The following is a 23,609-nucleotide window of genomic DNA, read 5'->3' on the forward strand; positions in this document are numbered from 1 at the left end:
GTTGTAATTTATACCTTTATCTTAGGAGTATTTTTTATGTAAAAACTGTATCTTCACTAGTAGGTATTTTTCTTATAATTCTGAAGAATTAAGAAATATTTTACATTTTTTGTGAGTGCCAGTGACTGTTCCATGTATTTAAATACAAATACTGAAATACCAGTATTTAAATCAATTTGGGATATCTCAACTTTACTATAAATTGAAATTGAACTTATTAATCTGAATAAAACAATAATTACAAAAAAGTTGTCAGGTAATTTAATGTGGTTACTTATTGTTATGACTTAGGTTAAATTAAAACTTGATTTTTTTAAGTCATTAGAGGTACGACTTCAGTATGATATTGAAGATATTACAACCCCAGAACCAGAAACAAGTCCTCCGTTTCCAGATCTCTCATCTCAGCTTCCTTCAAGGAGTCTTTCTGGAAGTACTAACACTGTGGCTAGTGAAGGAGGAACAAAGGACAGTATCCCATGCCTCAAGTAAGAGTTGCTACCAAATTTTAAAACAATTTTACATATTAATCATATACTACTTTGAAACTGTACAAAATAAAATTATTCTTCTCTTTTATTAAGTTGTTGTCATTGATCTACACTCAACCAAGGAGTGCTGTGGTCTTTTCTTTGAATATCTATGAAGAGGGCACAATATTTTTATCCTTTATTATGAAGGCATTTATGTTCTTCCCAGAAAGATCATAAAGAAAATATGGCTTTAATAGAATGGGAACACATATGGCAGGGAAGAAACTTGGCCAGTTGCTTGGTATCTCCCAATTCTAAAAGTCTTTTAGGGAATTTCTTCAGCTTTCTTGGAATAAAAAAAAAACCCCAATCAACCAGACAAAAAACACTACAAGAATACTACTACAAGAACACTACTACAAGAATACTATGTTAGAAAAAAGGATTCCTCTCATGATTGCTATGATTTTGCTAAAATAATACTTTTTTTTACTTTTTAACTGATAAGAAGGTGAGATCTAAACAAAAAGTAGATGAGGGATTTACCTGAAATGTATCTCGTAGAAGAGTATTCCAGGCAGAAGGAATAGATAGAACAAAGGCTTAAAGTGCCTTGCATATGAAGAGGTCAGTGTAGCTAGGACAAGGAGAGCAAGCGGGGGTTGGGGGGGGAATAGCAAGAGATGAAGTCAGATAAGTAATAGAGAGCCAATTATAGGCCACTGTAAGGCCATGGCTTTTATTCCTAATTAAACGGGGACTCATTACAGGGTTTTGAATAGAAAAGAGACATATCAGTTTTAAATTTTATTTTTCAAATTATTTTTTTACATACCATTTTATTTTTAATTTAAATTTTAGTTACTTAACATACAGTGCAACATTGGTTTCAGAAGAATTCAGTGATTCATCACTTACATTCAACATCCAGTGATTAAATTTTAAATTGATCACTTTGGTGGCTTTGTCGAAAATGGATCTTGGGATGGAAGGGAAAGGTAGAAGCTGGGAGACCAGTAAAGAGGCTATTAAATCTAAGCAGAGATGATGTTATGGGCTGACAGATTCAGCAAATAAAAATACAGGATACCCATTTAAATTTCAATTTCAAATAAACAACAAACATTTTTTAGTATCAGTATATTCCAGACACTGCATGGGACATATGTACAGTAAACAAAATAAACAAAACAAAACATAAAACCTATTTATTGTTTATTTGAAATTCAGATTTAAATGGGTGTCTTGTATTTTTATTTGTCAACTGTAACTAGGATGGTCACAATAGAGAATTAAAAAATGGTCAGATTCTGGGTATATTTTGAAGGTAACATCAACAGAATTTGATGATTGATTGATGTGAGGTACAAGAGAAGGATATTAGCATGACTTTTTTTTTTTTTAACTGAATAACTGGAAAGATACAAGTTGCTATAAACTAGAATAGATAAGGCTGCAGGTCAAGCAAATTTAGAAGGAATGAGCAGGAATTTGGGTTTTGGATATGTTCAACTCTTAATTTGGGTGGTAGATGAAGTCATTCATATTGTTATGCATTTATAACTTAATATATGTAACAAATATTTCATAAATATTTAAAAACTTTTGTTAAAAAAAGTAAATAAAAATAATTTAAAATACCATCCTCAAAAATTAAGAAAAGGAAGGGATAATGGCCATTTGAAGTTGTGGACTTGACTGGTTAAAAAGCTATTTAAAAAACTAAGCAATTTTAAATAATTTGGTATATTCTGAGAAAGCTAGAAGACACTGTCCACCTGTGTACTTCCCTCAATGTGTGGTATTGTATATTTCTGTAGAAAGATGCTATGTAAATTCTGAAGAGAAGCATGGGCATACTTATTTAAACTGTATGTGATAGAACTACTTTTTTCTCTTTTTTAGTGTTAAGACACGACCAGTGAGGATGCCTCCAGGGTACCAAGCAGAACTTGTTATTCAGTTGGTGTGGGTGGATGGTGAGCCTCCCCAACAGATTACAAGTCTTGCTGTAAGCTCAGCATATGGAATGTAAGTAGCTAAACATTCTAATTTGTATTATTTAATATGTTTGATATAGTGAGATGTTTCTTTTAAAATACTTAAGTCCTAAAAATGGAAAGAAGGCTTTACCTAGATTTTTACTTGATTGAAAATGGTATACGAAAAATAATAACTTATATACAAACTATGATTATTTGTTCTTGCTTGAAGTCAGACTTGTGCTAGCATTTCCACTTTTAATGTTTGGAGGTTGTTAGGATGTTATTACACATTCTTTTTTGTTTTTCTATTTTCTATCCTTTTTCTCCTTGTGTTTCAGTTTGGATGCTTTCTTCTGACTTGTCTTTTTGAATTCACTAATTCTCTCTTCAGTTGTTTATAATCTTATGGTAGATCCAGCCATGGAGTTCAATTTTAGTCATTTTGTTTTTCAGTTCTATACCTTTCATTTGATTCTTTTTAAAGCTTCTTGTTATCTTCCTAAATTATCACTCTTGTCCTTCATTTCCTTGAACATGTTGAATACAGTTCCCTCAATATGTGTTTGATAACTCCCTATCTCTATCTAGTTGATTTGTCTTGGATTTTGGTCATATTGTCCTCATGTAATCTAGATTTGCTTTTTGGTGTTCTTTCTGTTTTTATGGAACATATAAATTTATATACCATCATATATATACTTATATATTTATAAATAAACATTATAGAGATAATTTCAGGTTCTAAATGATGTTATCATCCTCCAAAAAGTATTCACATTTCCCCTAATAGGCTAAACTAAGAGACAATAGAAGGCTTAGAACAACATAATCCAGTCAGGCATTCTTTGAAAGTTGGATTATATTATACCCTTTAAAAGCTAATATAATTTTAATTATTCTTTATTTCTAGATTGTAGCCCTCCATAGAAGTTGTGCCAAATTATACCCCCTCAAAAATGTTTAAGAATACGTGATCTTGCACTACCTTTCTAACAATAGTGTAAACTTTTTATTCCCTATCATTCTGTTGATAGGAAGTATGTAATTGTGTTAGTAGACTTTTCTCATATCTTAAGTGAAATGGAACATGTTTTCCTGTACTATGACATTTCTGTTTATATTCTGTCCATTTTTCTACAGAGTTGTTAGTATTTCTCTTATAGATTTGTGAAAACTATTTACATAGTAGGGAAGTTAGCTTTCTATCTGATGTAATTTGCTAGTATTTTCCCTGTTTTTGTTTACTTTATGAAATTGTTTACGATGGTTTTTTCCATGAATAAATTTTTAAAAATTGTTAAAGTAATTCTATTTTTTCTTTTATGTCTCTGGATTTTGTGTCATACTTAGAAAAGCTTCCCTCACTTCAAGATTAAAAATTATTACATTCTATTTTAATATATTTCTTAAATATATCTAAGTATTTAATCTATCTAGCATTAATTTAGATATAAATGGGGAATAAAATGGGGATTAAACTCTAGTTCTTTCCTGATGACTAAGAGTTGTACCAATACCACTTCCTGAATACTATATCTTTCCCTCCAAATTTGGAATCAATCACCATTTATCAAATAATACATGAAAAATATATATTTGGTTCTACTTCCATTCTTCCCAGTCTGCCCCTAAGCTAAGTTTGATGAGCTCAAAGAAAACTTTTTGAAGGCATCTGAAAGGAAGACTGCCTAAAAGAAAAAGAAAAATTTTATCTTGTGTTCCTGGAATTTTTATAGTGTGGAGGTTCTATGTGAACATACATAAGGGGAACCTTTTCTTGACTGAAAAATTGTTTGGTAGATAAACTGGCAGGAACTCCCTTGAATGAAGGAAAGAGAGGAAGGAAGTGTGGGACAGTCAATAATCCCATTATCTGATATGACAAGAATATATGTTTGTCTTCTAACCCAAGTAGTTATGGCAGATGACTGAGCTCAAGCCATTTTCAGGGTTCTATACTCAAGAGATTGACCTATAAAGGCAAGGAATACCAAAATTAAGAGGGTATGAAGGTATATCACCAAGTTCAGGAGCTGAAGATTGTTAGAATAAGTCAGAGAGCATATTTTCCATGTAAAGTAACTGTGGGGGTAACAGTCACTATAGAGCCTCTGAAGAACTGACACTTGTAAGAGAAAGACAGCTTGGACACCTTGCTCGTAGACAGTTTCAACTGCCAAAAATTTCGAGCTCAAGTGGCTACTTCTGTAAATCCCAGCAAAATTTTAGGAAATAAGTAATACCGGTACTATATAAAAACTTTCTGAGAAAGCTGAGAAAGAAAAAGTCATATTCATCTCTTTATGGGACAATATAACTTGATGCCAAAACTTGAAAAGACCATTACAAAAAGCAGAACATGAGCATAGGTGCAAAAATCCCAGCCAAAATATAAATAAATCTGTCAATAAAATAATCACATATTAGAAACATGTTTAGTTTATACCAAGAATGCAAGGCTTATTTAACATTTGAAATGAATTCGTGTAATTCATCACATTAACAGGATAAAATAGAAAACTATAAAAGTAAGCCATGGGATGCAAAAAGCAAAAACATTTAGTAAAATGTATCTTCTATTCATGAGTTAAAAAGAAACCATTAACTAAACCAAGAAGGAGATTTCCTTAATCTGATACATGGCAGCAAATATCATTCATACTTTACAGTAAAATGTTGAAAGCTTTACATCTGATATGAAAACAAAACAAGGATGACTGCTATCACTACCTCTATTCCCATTGTACTGAAGGACCTAGCCAGAGCAATACATAAAGGAAAATAAATCAAAGTTACATAGATTACAAAAGAAGGAAATGGAAAGAAATGATTATGTATGTACAACATTTAAATACTTTGCAGATAAATTATTAGATTGGAAGATTAGTAGATACAAAGTCGATGTAAAAATAAATGACATTTCCAGGGGTGCCTGGGTGGCTTACTTTGTTAAGCCTCTGACTCTTGATTTTTGGCTCAGGGCATGATCTCACAGTCGTGAGATCAAGATCCACCCCACACAGGGCTCCACGCTGGGCATGACAGCCTGTTTAATACTCTCTCCCTCTCTCTCTCTCTGCTCCTCTCCACTCACACATGCGCGTGTGCTCTCTCTCAAAATAAATAAATAAACAAACAAGCATTTCTATATACTGAAAAAATAGAAACTAAAGTTGTATAAAGATTCCACTTACAATAAAATAAAGTATCTAGGAAAACAATAAAAGATTATCAAGACCTCTACCAACACGCATGCGCGCGCGGCACACACACACACACACACACACACACACACACACACACACACACACACACACAAGACCTCTACACAGAAAACTATAAAAAGAGAAATTAACAAACCTATATCATGGAGTGGAAAATTCAATAATAGTGTAAAGATGTCAGGTTTTCACAAAATGATCTATTGATTTACCATAATACCAATATAAATTTTAGCATATTTTTTCCCTTGAAGTTTAAAACTGGTTCTAAAATGTATAGAGAAATGCAAAGGACCACAATTAACTAAGACAATACTAAAGAGAAATAGATTTAGAAGACTTGTTCTATGGGAAAGCAAGAGTTATTAAAGTTATGTTAGTCATGACAGTGTTCTATTGGCACAGGAGAAATAGACAAATAGACCAACTCGCAGAAGAGTGAAGAAAGAGATCCAAGCATATATAACCAAATTGGTTCTGCAGAGCAATAGAGGAAATGACAGGTTTTCCCCCAATAAATACTACAAAGCCAATTAAAAAATATATAGAGAAAAAATCTGACTGTTCTTTCCCACTATATACGAAGATTCTAGAAGGTATTATAGGAGAATATCTTCATTACACTTGTGTTAAGAAAATATTTCTTCAATGGGGCACGTGGGTGACTTAGTTAAGCGCCAGCTTAGGCTCAGGTCATGATCTCATAGTTTATGAGTTGGAGCCCTGCATCAGGCTGTGTGCTGACAGCTCAGAGCCTGGAGCCTGCTTTGGATCCTGTGTCTTCCTCTCTCTCTGCCCTTCCCCTGCTGGTGCTCTGCCTCTCTCTCTCTCTCAAAAATAAACATTAAAAATTTCTTTAAAAATATTTCTTCAACATGCTAAAAAATTATTAATCATAAAGAAAAACATTAAGAACTTCTTGGAAAAAAAGGCACCATTAGAGTAAAATGGTAGGGCAAGGAAGAGATATTTAGATTGTGTCTGACACTGGACTCATTCATATGCAGAGTGTAAAAAGAGTCTCATGAGTCCTCAATAATAAAAAGACAAATAATAGAAAAAAATGTGCAGGAAATTTGATCAAATATGTCACAAAGGAAGATATGTAAATGACAAACATATTTTCATATACATATGAGAAAGTACACAACCCCATTAGTAATATTGGTAATATTTGCAAAGATATTGGGTATAGGAACTCTCATACATTGCTGCAAAGAGGGTAAACTGTTGAATCTACTTTATAAAATGTTAGCATTATGTACTCCATTTTAGCATACTTATGTTAGCCCACCCTATAATCCAAAAGTTTCATTTCTAGGTATATAACCTAATGAAAAGCAAACACATATCTATCTTTTGATAAACATCTATCAAAAACAAGCAAAACTGCTTTTTTGGTGTAGGAAGTCCGATTTTGGAAGAGGAAAGAGTAGCAATAATTGTCAGGAACATGAATCAGCTGCTGGTAACATACTATTTCTTGACATAGTGGTGGTTATGTGGGATTGTTCACTTTTTGATAATCCATTGAAGTGTACAATTATGTACACTTATATTTATAAATGTTACATATGAATAAAAGTAAAATATAGAGTTTTGAAAATACTTGAGTAATTTAATTTCTAGAAATTTATCCCACAAATATACTCCACGTTTTAGTGCAAAGTAACTTATGAAGGATAGTCATTGTTGTATTGTTAATAGCAAAAGACTGGAAGCAATCTAATTGTCCATTAACAAAATTATAGGGGAATAAATTAGATTACATACAAATATTTTGAGTCATTTAAAAATTTTAAATCCTATGAATTTACATGGAATTAGCAAAATATCTAATAAAGTTATAAAAATCAAGGTACAGCATATTACTTATATACTATGCAACATTGTCTTTCTATAATATGCTATAAACATCCACAATACAGTTTTTAAATTCCTACAAATTGATAAGAAAAAATAACCCAGTTAAAAATAAACTATATAAACAGGCAATTCACAGAAGAAATACAAATGGCAATAAACATGAAAGGATTTATAACTTCACTAGTAACAAGTAAAAAAATTGAAACAAGAGCAATTTTTATCCATTATATGAGAAAATTTTTAAAGATTGCTAACATCTTCATTAAGAATATGAGGAAATGGATTGTTTTTATATACCTTATTTTTTTTTTAAATAAAACTAAGGGGTACCTGGGTGGTTCAGTGGGTTAAACATCAGACTCTTGGTTTCTGCTCAGGTCATGATCTCACGGTTCTTGGGTTTGAGCCCTGCATCAAGCTCCACACTGACATTACACAGCCCTCTTGGGATTCTCTCTCTCCCTCTTGCTCTCTGCCCTTCTGATACTCATGCTCTCTCTCTGAAATAAATGAATAAACTTTAAAAATAAATAAAATAAAACTAAGCGTATCTTTTGACTCTGAAATTCTAGGCTTAGTGAAATATTTACAATTTCTGAAGGCTTTCACTTATGCACCGTTAGTAGAAGCATGTTCCTTGCATCATTCCATATAATAGCAAAATATCTGGAACCTATATAAATCTACATAAATAGGAAGATGCTCTCTTAAAAAACATGTTACTTTTGTACTAAGAATACAATGCAACAGTTAAAGAACACAGACAATGAAATATATCTTAGACGTGTTTTAGTGAAAATAATAAAGTTATAGAACAAGTATAAGCTTGTTAAAACATAGAAAAAGGGCAAGAAGAATATAAAAACTGTTAATGGCAGTCATTTTTGAAAAGGAGATTGGCAAACAGTAGACCAAGTAAGGGGGCTTTCATCTTACTGTTTGAATTTTTTCTTAAATATTTATTCATTTTTGACAGTGTGAGCCAGGGAAGGACACAGAGAGAGGAGGACAGAGGATCCAAAGTGGGCTCTGCAATGACTGCAGTGAGCCCAATGTGGGGCTTGAACTCATGAACCGTGAGATTGTGACCTGAACTGAAATCAGACACTCAACTGACTGAGCCACCCTGGTGCCCCTTGTTTGAATTTTTTAAAGTAAAAATAATTTTTAAGACTGAAAAAAAAAACTTTAAAGAAAACTATACTTTGTGCCTCTGAAATGCTCTTTCCTTAGGGACTTGGGGATGTGAGTTGTTGAGAATCATCAGACACCAGTAATGGTTAGAAAATCTAGGACCTATGGTATGTGACCAATGACTTAAAAGTCATTTGAAAGCATAAATATAGAAACTGATAGAGTGCAGCAAAGTAACTGAGAAGAAAATGTTGGAGAAAAAAGAAGGTGAGAAATCAGTCATTGACGAAATCTAGTAAGAAGATTAAATGTGAATATTTTACTTTTATTCCAAAGACGTAAAGAATTATGTTGAGTCAGCTCTTCTATTATTATCAGCTTTTCTTCCTCCCATTATTTCCAGAGGATAGAGAACCATACAATTTTGATGGCTTAGTGGAAGCTCTGTTTTTTAGTTACTGAGATAATCTAGTGCAGGGTTAAAGAGCATGAATGCTAGAGTCAGATTCTTTGGGATTCAAATCTTAATTCTGCTTTCTAGCTGTTGAATCTTAGAAAAGTTACTTAAAGTTTCTGTGCTCAATTTCCATATCTGTAACACAAGGATAAAATGTTGAAAGGATTAAATGTATGAACACATGTAAAATGTAACTTTTAAGGGCACCTGTTTGGCTCAGTTGGTAGAGTATGCAACTTCTGATCTCAAAACTGTGAGTTCAAGTTCCACTTTTGGTGTAAAGCTTACTTAAAAAATAAAAACAAAAATAAAATAAAATTTAACTTTTAGGTTCAGGGCAGAATACACATGACATATTCAAAAAGAACAATTGTGGAGCTTTTAATTAATGAATTACTTATGTAGGGTGTAGAGAAACGTGAAATAGTGTACTATCCCAGGGATAGGAAGAATAGTGATTTACTACCACCCATAAAATAATAACTTGAAGATATATTTACTTGAATAAACAAAGTAAACCAATAATAGAGTGATTTTATCTTACAAATACAAAAAGAATTTATAAATGAGGAGAGAATCAAGATGGCAGAATAGGAAGATTCTGAGTTTAAGTTCTCCATGGACACACCAAAATTACAACTACATATAGGACAACTCTCAGAATGACCCAAAGACTAGAGGAAGAGCTCTTACACAACTAAGGATAAGCCACATTGAGACAGGTAGGAGTGGAAGAGATGCAAGCTAGTCAGGATCTATATCCCCAGCATGGCAACCCACAAGCAGGAAGGATATCACATAAGTAGAGTACTCCCTAAGGAGGTAAGGGTTTAGGTACCACATCAAGCACCAATGCCCTAAGGACCTGCACTGGTAAAATGTGCCCCCATAACAACTGGATTTGCAAATCATTAGAGTTTAACTCTGGGAGAGCCACAGGGCTATAGGAAAATAAGACTCCACTCATAAAGAGCCTGGTTCACAAACACAAACTCATCTGCACCAAGACCCTACAGAGAGGCAGCAATTTAAAAGGAACCTGGGCCATACTTGAAGGAGACTTATTGACTAATTTTAGGCATGTTCTGGAGGGACAGGATCTGTAGCAACTTTATTCAGGAATATGTGCATATGTGGGTGCCAGTTTTCATGTTCCTCTATCAAGCTAGCCTGGTACTGGAAGGCACCGTTTCTAATACCCTCCATCTACCTGGTTAGCATTACTCATTCCACCCTGGTATTCCCCTATGGGTCCATTCTACCCAATTCATCTGCCCCAACAGCTCAAAGTGCCTCCTGCCCTAGGAGTTGCCAGGGGGTGTGTGTGTGGGGGGGTGTGGAATCCACCAATGTAGCTGCTATGGTCATGGCCAGACCTTGCAGCTAACCACAAGGGGGGCTAGCATAGCCCCCCCCCCCAAGAACACACTGACAGAAGCTGTAGCCAGGCCTGTTAGCCAGCTGTGCCAAGGGCCACCCAACCTACCAATATACCTATAGCAGTTGCAGCCCAGCCACAATAAAAGGGAATACAGAACCCATATAGGGGACAGCCTGGAGCACCTGGTTCTGGTGAACAGTGGGGATTGCACTTCTGGGCCACACAGGAAATCTTCTACCTAAGGCCATTGCTTCACAACTGGGAGATATAGCTGATCTATGTAATATGTAGAAACACACAAAGTGAAGCAAAATGAGGAGATTGAGGAATATATTCCAAATGAAAAAACTGATAAACCTCAGAGAAAGAACTAAATGAAACTGAGATAAGGAATCTACCTGATAAAGAGTTCAAAATTACAGTCATAAAGTGTTCACCAAACTTGGGAGAAGAATGGATGAACACAGTGAAAACTGCAACAGAAAGATAAATATTAAAAAGAACCATTCAGAGCTGAAGAATACAATAACTGAAATGAAAAATACTTGAGGGAATCAACAGCAGATAAGATGATGCAAAAGTACAAATTAGTGATATAGAAGACAGGATACTGGAAATCACCCAGCTGAACATCAAAAAGAAATAATAAAGATCATAGCAGAAATAAATGAGGGAGGGAGGGAGAGAGGGAGGAAGGAAGGAAGGAAGGAACCAGGATCTGATTCCTTGAAAAGAGAAACAAAATTAATAAACCCTTAGGAAAACTCCTCAATAAAAAAAGAGAGAGGACTCAAATAAAGTCAGAAATGAAAGAGAAATAATAATTCACACTACAGAAGTACAAGGATTTTAAGACAGTACTGCAAAAAAAAAAAAGTATGCCAGTAAATAAACAACACAGAAGAAATGGATAAATTCCTAGAAATATATAATTCCATGAGTAAATCTGAAAGAAATAGAAAATACAAACGGTCCAGATACTAGTATGCAATTAAATCAGTAGCCAACATAAGTCTAGACCAGATGGTTTCACAGGTGAATTCTACCAAACATTTAAAGAAGAGTTGATATCTATTTTTCCTCAAACTATTACAAAAAAATAGAAGAGGAAGGAAAATTTCCAAATTCATTCTATGAGGGTAACATTATCCTGATACCAAAACGAGAAAAACACTACCCAAAAAGAAATCTGCAAGCCAATATCTCTGCTAAACATAGATGCAAAACTCCTCAACAAAATAATAGCAAACAAAATTCAACAATACATTAAAAGGATCATTCACCACAATCAAGTGAGATTTATTCCTGTGGTGCAAGGATGGTTCAGGATTTGCAAATCAATCAACTTGATATACCACATTAACAAAATGAATAAAAACCATATGACTATCTCAATAGATGCAGAAAAAACATTTGACAAAATGACATCCATTTATGATAAAAACTCTCAACAAAGTAAGTTTAGAGAGAGTATACCTCAACATAATAAAAGCCATATATGAAAACCCACAGCCAACATCATGTTAACAAACACTGAGAACTTTTCCTCTAAGATATGGAACAGGACAAGGATGTCCACTCTCACTACTTTTATTCAACATAGTACTGGAAGTCCTAGCTGCAGCAATCAGACAAGAAAAAGAAATAAAATACATCCAAATAGGGAAGGAAGAAGTAAAACTTTCACTATTTCCAGATGACATGCTACTGTATATAGAATATCCAAGGGTGCCTGTGTGACTCAGTTAAACATCTAACTCTCGATTTTGGCTCAGGTCATGATATGGTCATGAGATCAAGCCTCACTTGGGGCTCTGTGCTGGGCATGGATTCTGCTTAACAGTCTCACTTTCCCTCTTCTTCTGCCCCTCCCCCACTCATGCTGTCTCATTCTTAGAAAACAAAAACCCTAAAAACTCCATTAAAAACCACTAGAGTAGATAAATGAATTAAGTATTAAGTTGTAGGAAATTAATATACAGAAATCAGTTGCATTTCTGTATACTAGTAACAAAATAGCAGAAAGAGAAATTAAGAAAATAATCCCATTTGCAATCACATCAAAAAGAATAAAATACCAGAGAATACAAAGAATAATTTAACCAAGGAGGTAAAACATTTGTACTTTGAGAATAATAAAACACTGATAAAAGAAATTGAAGACATCAAAGCAAATGTAAAGGCGTACCACACTCATGGATTGGAAGAGTTAACATCATTAAAATGTCCATACTACCCAAAGTAATCTACATATTCAATGTAATTCCTATCAAAATACCAGTATTATTTTTCACAGAACTAGAACATGTACTCGTAAAACTTGTATGTAAGCACAAAAGACCCCCAATAGCCAAAGAAGTCTTAAGAAGGAAGAACAAAACTTAAAAATATTACAGCTCTAGGTTTCAAGGTATACTATGAAAGCTATAATAATCAAAACAATATGGTACTGGCATAAAAATAGACACATTCACCAACAGGATAGAGAGCCCAGAAATAAACCCATGCTTATAATGGTCAACTAATCTATAATAAAGGAGGCAAGAATACACAATGAGGAAAAGACAATCTCTTCAAAAAATGATATTAGGAAAACTGGATGGTTAAATTGAAAATAATAAAACTGGACTACTTTCTTATACCATACACAAGAATAAACTTACATGGATTAAAGACCTCAGTGTGAGACCTGAAAACTATAAAATTCCTAGATGAAAACAAAGGCAGTAATTTCTTTGATATCAACCTTAGCAACATTTTTCTGGATAAGTCTTCTCATGAAAGGGAAGCAAAAGCAAAAATAAACTATTGGGACTACAACAAAGTAAAAAGCTTTTGCAAGTCAAAGGAAACCATCAACAAAACTGAAAGGCAACTTACTGAATGGGAGAAGATATTTGCAAATGACATATCTGATAAGGGATTAATTTCCAAAATACATAAAGAACTTACATAACTCAATAGGAACGAGTCTAATTTAAAATGAGGCGAGGACCTGAAATGACATTTTTTCCAAAGACATACAGCTGGCCAACAAACACATAATTAGATGCTCAACAGCACTAGTCATCAGTGAAATGCAAATCAAAACCACAATGAGATACCACTTCATTCCTGTCAGAATGCCTGGTACCAAAAAGACAAGAAATAACAAGTGTTGGCAAGGATATGCAGAAAAGTGAGCCCTGGTGCACTGTTGATGTTAATGTAATTTGGTGTAGCCACTATGGAAAACAGCATGTAGGTTCCTCAAATAATTAAAAACATAAACATCATATGACCCACTAAGTCTACTGCTGGATATTTATCTAAAGGTAATGAGAATAAAAACACTAATTCAAAAAGATATATGCACCCTTAAGATTATTGCAGCATTATTTAAAATAGCCAAGATAGGGAAGCACTCTTAAGTATCCATCAATAGATGAATGCATAAAGAAGATGTGACACATATCATACATACACACATAATGGAATGTTACTTGGTCATGAAAAAGAATGAGATCTTGCTATTTGGGACAACATGGATGGAACATGGATGGAGGTTGAAATAAGTTTGAGAAAGACAAATACCATATGGTTCACTTATATGTAGAATCTACAAAACAAATCAAATGAACAAACAAACAAAAAAACAGAAACACAATTGTAAATACAAAGAAGACTAGTAGTTGCCAGAGGGGAGGGTGTTGGCAGGTGGAGCAAAATAGGTGAATGGGATTATTGGGCACAAACTTCCAGTTATAAAATAAATAAATCACAGGGAGGTAAAATAAATAAATCACATTTAAGATATGCATACCCTACAAAAGAATTGTGCAATAGGTCTTTCTGCAGTGATGGAAATGTATTATAATCTGAGCAGTCGAATATATTACTGCTAATCACAATGAGCACCTAAAATGAAGCTAGCACAACTAGGAACTGAATTTTTAACTCTAGGTATAATTAAATTTTCTTTTAAAATTTAAAAAAATTAAATTTAAACACAGACAGTTTTATGATTATTTTTACATGGTAGTATATCAAGGGAAAAAAAACAAAGCTATTTTTAAGACAGAATTATTAAATCAGTAATTTTCCAAAATGTATTTGTATTTGATTACAAATGTTATATGAGCTTTTTTCCCCAAGTTCATACCAGTAACAAAACTTTTAAGGTATTTAAAAGCAAAATTTTGCTTTTTTTCCAACCCATTGAACAAACATATTTAAACCTATTTTTCTGAGTTGCTTTTAGAAAGAAGAGCAATTTCTTAAAGCATCACCATATTCAAAGATATGAAATAGAAATGTGTTTTTAAAATATTTGACTTTTACTTTTTTTTATATTTATATGTGTCCATACATTAACATTGTTTATAAATGCCAAATAGAACAGGATGCCTGTAGGATATTTAGGGACTTTTTAATGTGGACTTTTAATTTCTATATATAAATATATTTTGTACTTATAAAACAGAAAAGTTAATTAACTCTTAGACAATTGAGAATAGCTAATTTTTATATAAAGCAGTTTAAGATAGATGTTGAGTATTTAAAGAAACAAAGATGAAATTAATAAAAATTATTTTTATTATAAATTCTAAATCTTGAAAATATGTTCTTGTTGATTGATATTTTCTTTTGAATTTCCTTACCAACAAGATATTGGAAGAAAAAAAAAATCTCACCTTTTCTTCCCACCATGAAATCATTTTATCTTTCAGGTAGGTTAACTAAAATATCCAATTTTTTTTTAAATCTTTGCCGTATCATTCTCGTACTCTCCAGAACATTCTTAGGGACCAGAGTCCATAACTCTGTGTAATTCTCTTTTTTGTAGCAATTTAATTAACTAAATATTTATTAGTATTACAAATACTTTATTGAGGTATGTATATAAAATAAAAATCACCCATTTTAAGCATGAAATATTAATTTTGACAAACATGCAAGACAAATATAAGTCATGTAACCACCAACAAACTAATGATATAAAAAGTATCGATCACCTCAAAAGGGTCCTTCATGCTCCCTTGCATTCAATTTTTACCTCTTCCTCTAGCCCCTCAATTTGACTGCATTTACTGTAATTTTATATAGAGTCATAAATCATAAATAATTTTGTGTTTGTTTTCATTCATTTAGCATAATGCTTTTGTGTTTCATCCATATTGTATATGTATCTGTGGCTTGTTCCTTTTCATTGCTGCATTATCCATTATGTGGATACACAAAAAATGTGTTTATACGATGGAAACTTCAGTTGTTTCCAGTTTGAGGCTTTTATGAATAAATTTGCTATTAATGTTCAAGTACAAGTCTTTGTGTAATATTTGTTTACATTTTCTTGGGTAAGAAAGAATAGAATTACTGGGTCATATGGTGAATTTATTTGACCCTTGAACAATACAAGTTTGAATTGCATGGGTCCACTCATACATGAATTTTTTTTCAATACAATAATGTAAATATATTTCCCTTTCTTATGATTTTCTTAGTAACATTTTTTCTTTAGCTTATTTTATTGTAAAAATCTAATATATAATACATAGACAATATATGTGTTCATTGACTGTTTATGTTACCAGTAAGGCTTCCAGTCAACCGTAGGTTATTAATAGTTAAGTTTGGGGGGTATGAAGGAGTTAAAACTTATACATGGATTTTGATTGTGTGGGGGGGTAGGCACCTTTAACCCCTGTGTTGGTGAAGAGTTAACTATATATATTTATAAGGCAAACTATTTTTTAAAGAAGTTGTATTATTTGTAATACCAACAACAATGTATTCAAATTTCAGTTTTTCCACATAATTGTCAACACTTGATGTTACCAATCTTTTAATTCTATCTACTCTGATGGGATCAGTGGTTTTAATTTACATATTCCTGGTGACTAATGATGCTCAGCATCTTTTAAGTGCCTATTTCACATTTGTACATTTTGTTTGGTGAAATATCTGTTCAAATCTTTTGCCTATTTTTTGAAATCAAGTGTCTTATTAATTTTTCTGTACTATGGAAGGTAAAAATTTAAGGCTCAATTTTTTACTTATGGATATCTAATTGTTTCACATCATTTATTGAAGAATATCTTTCCTCTGAATTCCTATAATGCTTTTGTCAAATATCAGTTGACCATTTATGTTTGTTTATGGCCACTCGTTTCATTAAAATTTATTTTTATCTTTACTTCAATACCAGCCTGTCTTGATTCCTGTAACTTTAGAGTATGTTTTTCTCCACCTTCTTAAATATCTAGAATATATATTTTTAAGCATTTTTAATATCCTTGTTTGCTACTTTTATCATTTGTTTCATTTCTAGGTATGTTTCTTTTGATTTATTTTTTCCTTTGCTTATCAGTCATGTTTTCTGAATTCCTTATATGCCTGCTACTTTTTATATAGTGGACATTGTGAATTTTACATTATTGTAAAATGGTGGTATTTTGTTTGATTCTTTTTAATAGTGTTGGTTATTTTTCTGGAAGGCAGTTATGTTACTTAGAATAATGTCTCTAAGCTTTTTTTAAGGTGGAGTTCAGAAGAACTTTTAGATTATGGCTAAATGTGTTCCCCACTCCTAAAGTGATACTACTATATCTGCTTCTTTTTGTCTATTAGGAGATCTCAGCAGTTTGGTAGTAACATGAAATATTCTCAGCCTTTTGATAACTTTGTGAATTGTTCAGCTTTATCTCTTTAGTGGTTCTTTCCCAAGCCTGGGGGAGTTTTTTCACATGGATGCTCCAGAGAACCATTCTATGAGTCTGATATATTCTCCTTGTGTAGCTCTTTTCTCTCTAGTATTTACCTCATAAATTCTGGCTGTTTTTGTAGCATCAGAGTCTGATCTATTTCTCCTCAATTCAGTGCGACCACTGATCTCTCTGTGTTAGTTTCCTGTGCTAGTCTAGTCTGGAAAGTCTCTCCTCCATTCACTAAATTAGAACATTAGTTTAAATTAGAATACCCAGATTCCGGTACTGAAATGTTCTAAAATGTGGTGATGATTACACAATTCTAAATACATTTTACTGGTAAGAACAAATATATTTAAAACCACAGAACTGTACACTTTATTTAAATCAGTGAATTTTATAATATGTGAAATATATCTCAATAAAACTGTAAATAAAAAACAAAACACAAGAAGAATACCTAGGTAAAGTTTACTTTGATTGTTATCCTTCTCTTATCCTATGTTGCCTGGTTGGTCAATCTGTGCAAACTGTGTCTTAATATATTTTGTATAGTTTTTTATTTAAGTTAGGAAATTAAACCCAGTATTCTAACTGACTTTTCAACAACCATTGCCTGACCTCCCCAACACTAAGGTATAACTTTCTAGTATTCTTATTTTTAATTCAAAGAGAAAAATAATCATTCTGGTTGATGTAATACATTCTACTTTCCTATTTTTTTTCTTGTCAGTATTGAATTGGGGAACTCTATCATACCTGTATAAGTTTCGAGATATGAACTTTGTATAATATTGCATTTACTTATTATAATATTAGAATCAGTTCTACTTATGTATGGAAATTTTTCAAAGTATTTTAATAACAATTTTCTGATTTTCATGCTCATTAAAGCCCTGAAAAATAGATAAATCTAGTATTATAATTCTCATTATAAAGTAAAGAAACTAAGGCCTGACAAAGTTCATTAATTGTTTTCAAGGTCACATAACCTGTAAATGATAGAGATAGAATCTGCTGACTTTTAAAAAAAATTTTTTTATGTTTATTTTTGAGAGACAGACAGAGATGAGTGGGAGGGAGGCAGAGAGAGAGGGAGACACAGAATCTGAAGCAGGTTTCAGGCTCTGAGCTGTCAGCACACAACCCGACACGGGGCTCAAACTCACAAACCGTGAGATCATGACCTGCGCCAAAGTCGGTGCTTAACTGACTGAGCCACCCAGGCGCCCCTCTGCTGACTTTTATAACAATAGTTTTTGTTTTTGGTTTTTTTTTTAGTTTCCAAAGTCTGTCTTGTTGGAAGGTGTAGAACTCTATGTGAAATAGCAAAACATCTCATATGGTAGAACTTTTCATTTGTTGTAAGGAAGGAAGGCTATGTGGTGGAGTGGAAAGAATCAAACTGAGAGTAAACCAATGGTTTGTCAACCAGATTCAATCTAAGTAAGAAAACAACACAGAACTTACATGAAATGAGCAAAACAACAGTCATGTAACTAGTGTTTGTTTAGTTTAGGGAGCAAACAGCACAAATTTACAATTGTTTAGCTAGAAGACATGTTGTAAATTCAGAAAAAGAGAATTTGTGTAAGCCTAATAAATATTAAGACTGACCAAAATGCCTGCTTAGTGCTAAGAGCTGTTTTAATTTCTCAGGAGAAGTAAAAAAAATTAATCGAATGATGTTTGTCTTTTAATAGGACAAAAGTTAATAAGTAGGACAAAATAAAAAACAAGAGAGAAATTTTTAATTTTTTGTGAATGAAAATTGTATCTCTGTTCATATCTACTATGGTGTCGAAAACTTAGATATAGATAGTTATTTTTTATGTAAATTTTGTGTTAAATATATACTGTTTAAGAAGAGAAATAATTTAGGGGTGCCTGGATGGCTCAGTCTGCCAAGTATCCAACCTCGACCTCGGTCATGATCTCGCAGTTTGTTAGTTTGAGCCCAACATCAGGCTCTGGCTGACAGCTCAGAGCCTGGAGCCTGCTTCAGAATCTGTTCTCCCCCTCTTGCTCTGCCCCTCACCTGCTCATGCTCTATCTCTCTCTCAAAAATAAATAAATATTTTTACAATTTTTTAAGAAAGAAGAGAAATAATTTGGAGGTTAATAATTATAATTTTATTTTTAAAAGGCATCTAATTATATACCTAAGCATCTATAGCTATTACAGTATGCCATTTCTTGATCTATTTCCCCACTGCTAGCAAAAAGATTTTATATGATTCTATAAAAGGTAAGACCAAGTTAAAGAGCAGATTGGGTAATCACTACTTAAATAATAAAATTGATGATAAAATATGACTGTATAATATGCTATTATACAAGGTCACTCCATCCTGTGTAAAGGCATGGTATCCTTCCTGACGTTACACCAATCGCGACCTTACCTCTCCAACCCTAAGGCATTACTTTCCAATTATGTTTAATTCAGAGATTACAATAATAATGATTACTGTGATACATTCTAGCTGCATTTTTTTTTTCTCTCAGAGTTGCATTTGGGAACTGCAATGGGTTGGCTGTGGTGGATTTTATACAGAAGACAGTACTGTTAAGCATGGGGACCATTGACCTATATAGATCAAGTGACCTATACCAACGTCAACCACGGTCTCCTCGAAAAAACAAGCAGTTCATTGCAGGTAGGAGATAAAACAAAATGGTTATGAACTTGATTAGTTCATCTGTTTTCTTACCTTTAGATTTCTTATCTTTCTTCTGTAATGCTATTCAAATGCATGGCAATATGAAGTCAATATAACTTATAATACTATGTAAATAAAATTGGGCAGAAATACAGTGAGAATCTTTGAAAGGATAAAGGAAGTGTTTAAACTTCAATTTGCTGCCAAAGTTAGGGAACACCTCAAGTTTCATAGGTTGAATTCCTAAGAAATAAGAGAAAATAAGAATTTATTAAATACAAAACTGCTGTGAAAATCAGGCTCTGTATTTGAAAAAATTATTTGCAATAGTTGTATTTTAACAGGATAGTTTTCTTCTAATATCTCTTCTAATATTCAAAAATATAATTTTAAATATTCACTACTTTTAATTGTTTAAACTCCATATTCTAGCTGTCACCTTTCTTTATTGGAGGGTGATTTTCTTGGAGGTATTTTCACAAATGCAATAAACATTATTAACATTTTAAAATGCTATGAAAGATAACATTTTGCTTGACAGGACCAATAAATTTGTATAACTATAAAGGAAAAATATATAAGGTTAATTAATATATAAGCAGAAATACTTTCTATATAATGCCAAATTTTGGTATGCCAAATTATCCAAAGTTTACTGAAATTTCAGTATTTATCCAAATAGTTGGCTTTGTAAACACTGACAAAATTTTGCATATTTTCTGTCCACTGATATAGTTTAGTTGATAAAAAAAATCAGTTGAGCTCAAAGATTTGCAGATGGAAATACATCTATAGTATTATGTGTTTAGTTTATTAAATATACTCCTGTAAAGAATATTTTAAAATAAAAAGAGAACATTATGATAGGTGTTATTTACTAAATAGCAAATGTGCCAAATTTAACATCCAAATGTTATAATAAAAGAAGTTTCCCTTTGGACTAATGAAAAATTAACTTGATATACTGAAATTCTTCCCTTTGTTAATCTTTTTTCTTTTTTTTTAATGAACCCTTTCTACATTGCTAATTTAGACCCTTTTCAGGAGCACAAAAGTTCTCCTTCAGAATATAGAAGTCTCTTTGTTTCCTGCTAGTGATCTCAGCTTTTAGCATAATTTTAGGAATGCTGGAAATTTCAAATTGTATAGGTTCTGCCTCTACCTTTTCTGGCTTTTGAAAGGAAGGCAGAATAAGAGATTGTGCATGCATGTTCCATAAGATTACCGCATGATTGGGAAAGAGAAGATTGATTTTTTAAAGTTTATGGACTCTAGGGTAGGAAAATATTAGGGTATAAGAGGCAATACTTGCATACTGAAAGCACAAATTGAATTTGAAAAACTGGATCCTATGCCAGTATCTAAGTTACTTACTCAGTTTATACAATGATATGACAAGGTGTATATTGTGACAAACAGTATAACTGCTACTTAATTTAAATTTATTGAGACTCAATTATGATTAGAGCTTAGAATTTTGATGACTTTAAAATCTGGAAAAACTGTGATGAAGTCATAAACTTTGTTCATATTTAGTGTATAAAATGACTACAATGAATACTCATTTTATATTATAAAAATAAAATACCAAAGACTAAAATCCCTAAGCTGTCTTTTTAATACTGAGGATTGAAGACAACCATTTTGATTTTTATGAGGTAACATAAGTATTATTTACATGTGAAATAAGTTTACTACATAAAAATCATATGACAAATATGACATCTACTCTTATATTTGATTAAATAAAATTACTATAGCACTGTCATCATTCATCTATCACCTCTTACTTTCTAATTGATTTATTTTTTTAATATCTCCTTTCTAATTTGGTTACCTAAACTTGCTGCAATTTCTTCATCTTGGCTGTTCTAGATTCTGGTATGAATCACTTCCTTTCACTTTAGACTATTTTTCTCTCTTTCCCCTGCCTGCTGCTGATGCTGATGTTCTGGCATGTTCCAAAGACAACTTTTGCATGCGTGGCCTGTCTAACTTTTATCCTGATTTAACGAAACGGATCCGTACTTCCTATCAGAGTAAGTTCTATAAAGGTTAGGCAAATAGCTTTTCTAAGTTTTAATGCCTGATTTAAACCCATACATCTGTGCTTAGTAATGTGTTTTTTAAAACACATTCAGCATGCATGCAAATTTTTGTTTTGTTATGGAAGTGCAACCTGATAATTTTAATAATTATATAAATACTTCAAATAGCTAATATCATTTATCCATTTATTCACACCCATTATTTCAGTGTTTATTACAAACCATGCAGACCATATTCTGTTAGTTCCAGAGTCACTGTCTTTTGTTTTGAGGAGGAAGAGCCATGGTGCCCTTATAAATAGTAAACCAGTATCAATAATAGTAATGCCAGTATCAATAATAATTGAATACTTTCTTGTTTGGAAAACCTTATGCCATTGCTCATTTTTAAAAAGTATTATAACAAGGACTACAGTATTTTCCTAAGTAATTGGATTTCTTAGAGTTAGCTAACTTTCCTAGTTTCTGTTGCTTTTTTTTTAAATAGAAAACACAAACACACTGTGAAGTTGGGAAATTAAGGTCACAAACTAAAAATCCAATAATATTAACATTTACCATGGTAGAAAATGCAAATTTGAAGATGATGGAGTAAGCAATTCTAAAAACTAGTTCAGAAAGAATGGAGAATGAAGGTATGATTGGAGGTGCAGATATTATTAGTGATATTATGGGCTAACATTCATTGACAAGAAGAGGTTTACAACATATTGATCAGTGTTATGTTAAAAAAGAAGGAACTGGAGAGTGTTATGCTACCTGAAATAAGTCATACAGAGAAAGACAGATACAATATGTTTTCACTCTTATGTGGATCCTGAGAAACTTAACAGAAGACCATGGGGGAGGGGAAGGGAAAAAAAAAAGTTAGCGAGGGAGGGAGCCAAACCATAAGAGTCTCTTAAAAGCTGAGAACAAACTGAGGGTTGATGGGTGGGGGGGTGATGGGTATTGAGGAGGGCACCTGTTGGGATGAGCACTGGGTGTTGTATGGAAACCAATTTGACAATAAATTTCATATTAAAAAAAAAGAAGGTTGCTTAACAATATATATGATGGCTTCATGTTTGTATAAAATAGGCATATACATGTATACACACACTTATTGTTTGTATTTTGAATTTCTTCAGACCTCGCCTCACCAGTTTGTAGATGATTAATCGGATCACATCATTAATAATAACCTAAAACATTGTCTTCCTCTAGCTAAAGGATGCCAATTCCTATGAAATCCTTAAAATTTGTCTGGGAATGCCCATAGGGTGACTTATTTTTCATCATAGGTATTCTCTAGTTTTCTATTCTAGTAGAACACCCCCTTTTTGGTTGCTTTTCACTGTCTTTTCTCCTGGTGACTTATGATAGAACACTGATATCTATGTTGGCTTCTGCTGATCCTAAAACAGAAACCAATTAGGTATTATAATATTTCTTGACACCTGAAAACTATGTAAAATTTCATTTACCCAAAATAAAGCTTTATTGGAATGCAGTCAAACTCATAATTTACATATTATCTATGGCTGCATCCATACTACAATGGCAGAGTTGAGCAGTTGCAGCAGAAAACATATGGCCCATGATACTCAAAATATCTACTATCTTGCTCTTTATATAAAAAATTAGCTGACTCCTACCCTAATACTATTCTTTCACACCCACTCGCTTCCACATAAAATGTTTCAGCCAAAACTTTTC

At 32.6% G+C, this 23,609-nt stretch overlaps 1 protein-coding gene across 7 annotated transcripts in view; it reads left to right on the top strand.

Annotated features, from left to right (window-relative positions):
* Window positions 1–23,609, top strand: part of STXBP5L (syntaxin binding protein 5L) — a 379,589-nt gene that overhangs the window by 259,978 nt on the left and 96,002 nt on the right. For 5 of the 7 annotated variants that reach the window (XM_019448501.2, XM_019448499.2, XM_019448505.2 and 2 more), the window contains exons 17-20: window positions 319–488; window positions 2,379–2,504; window positions 19,709–19,860; window positions 21,831–21,902. In XM_019448501.2, the coding sequence (XP_019304046.2) occupies window positions 319–488; window positions 2,379–2,504; window positions 19,709–19,860; window positions 21,831–21,902 (520 nt within the window). The remainder of the gene's footprint in view (window positions 1–318; window positions 489–2,378; window positions 2,505–19,708; window positions 19,861–21,830; window positions 21,903–23,609) is intronic. The other 2 variants (XM_019448504.2, XM_019448508.2) reach the window with 1 other exon arrangement.

The sequence above is a fragment of the Panthera pardus genome, unplaced genomic scaffold, assembly GCF_024362965.1.
Source record: "Panthera pardus isolate Hobbes unplaced genomic scaffold, ASM2436296v1 HiC_scaffold_16, whole genome shotgun sequence".
Classification (NCBI taxonomy): domain Eukaryota; kingdom Metazoa; phylum Chordata; class Mammalia; order Carnivora; family Felidae; genus Panthera; species Panthera pardus.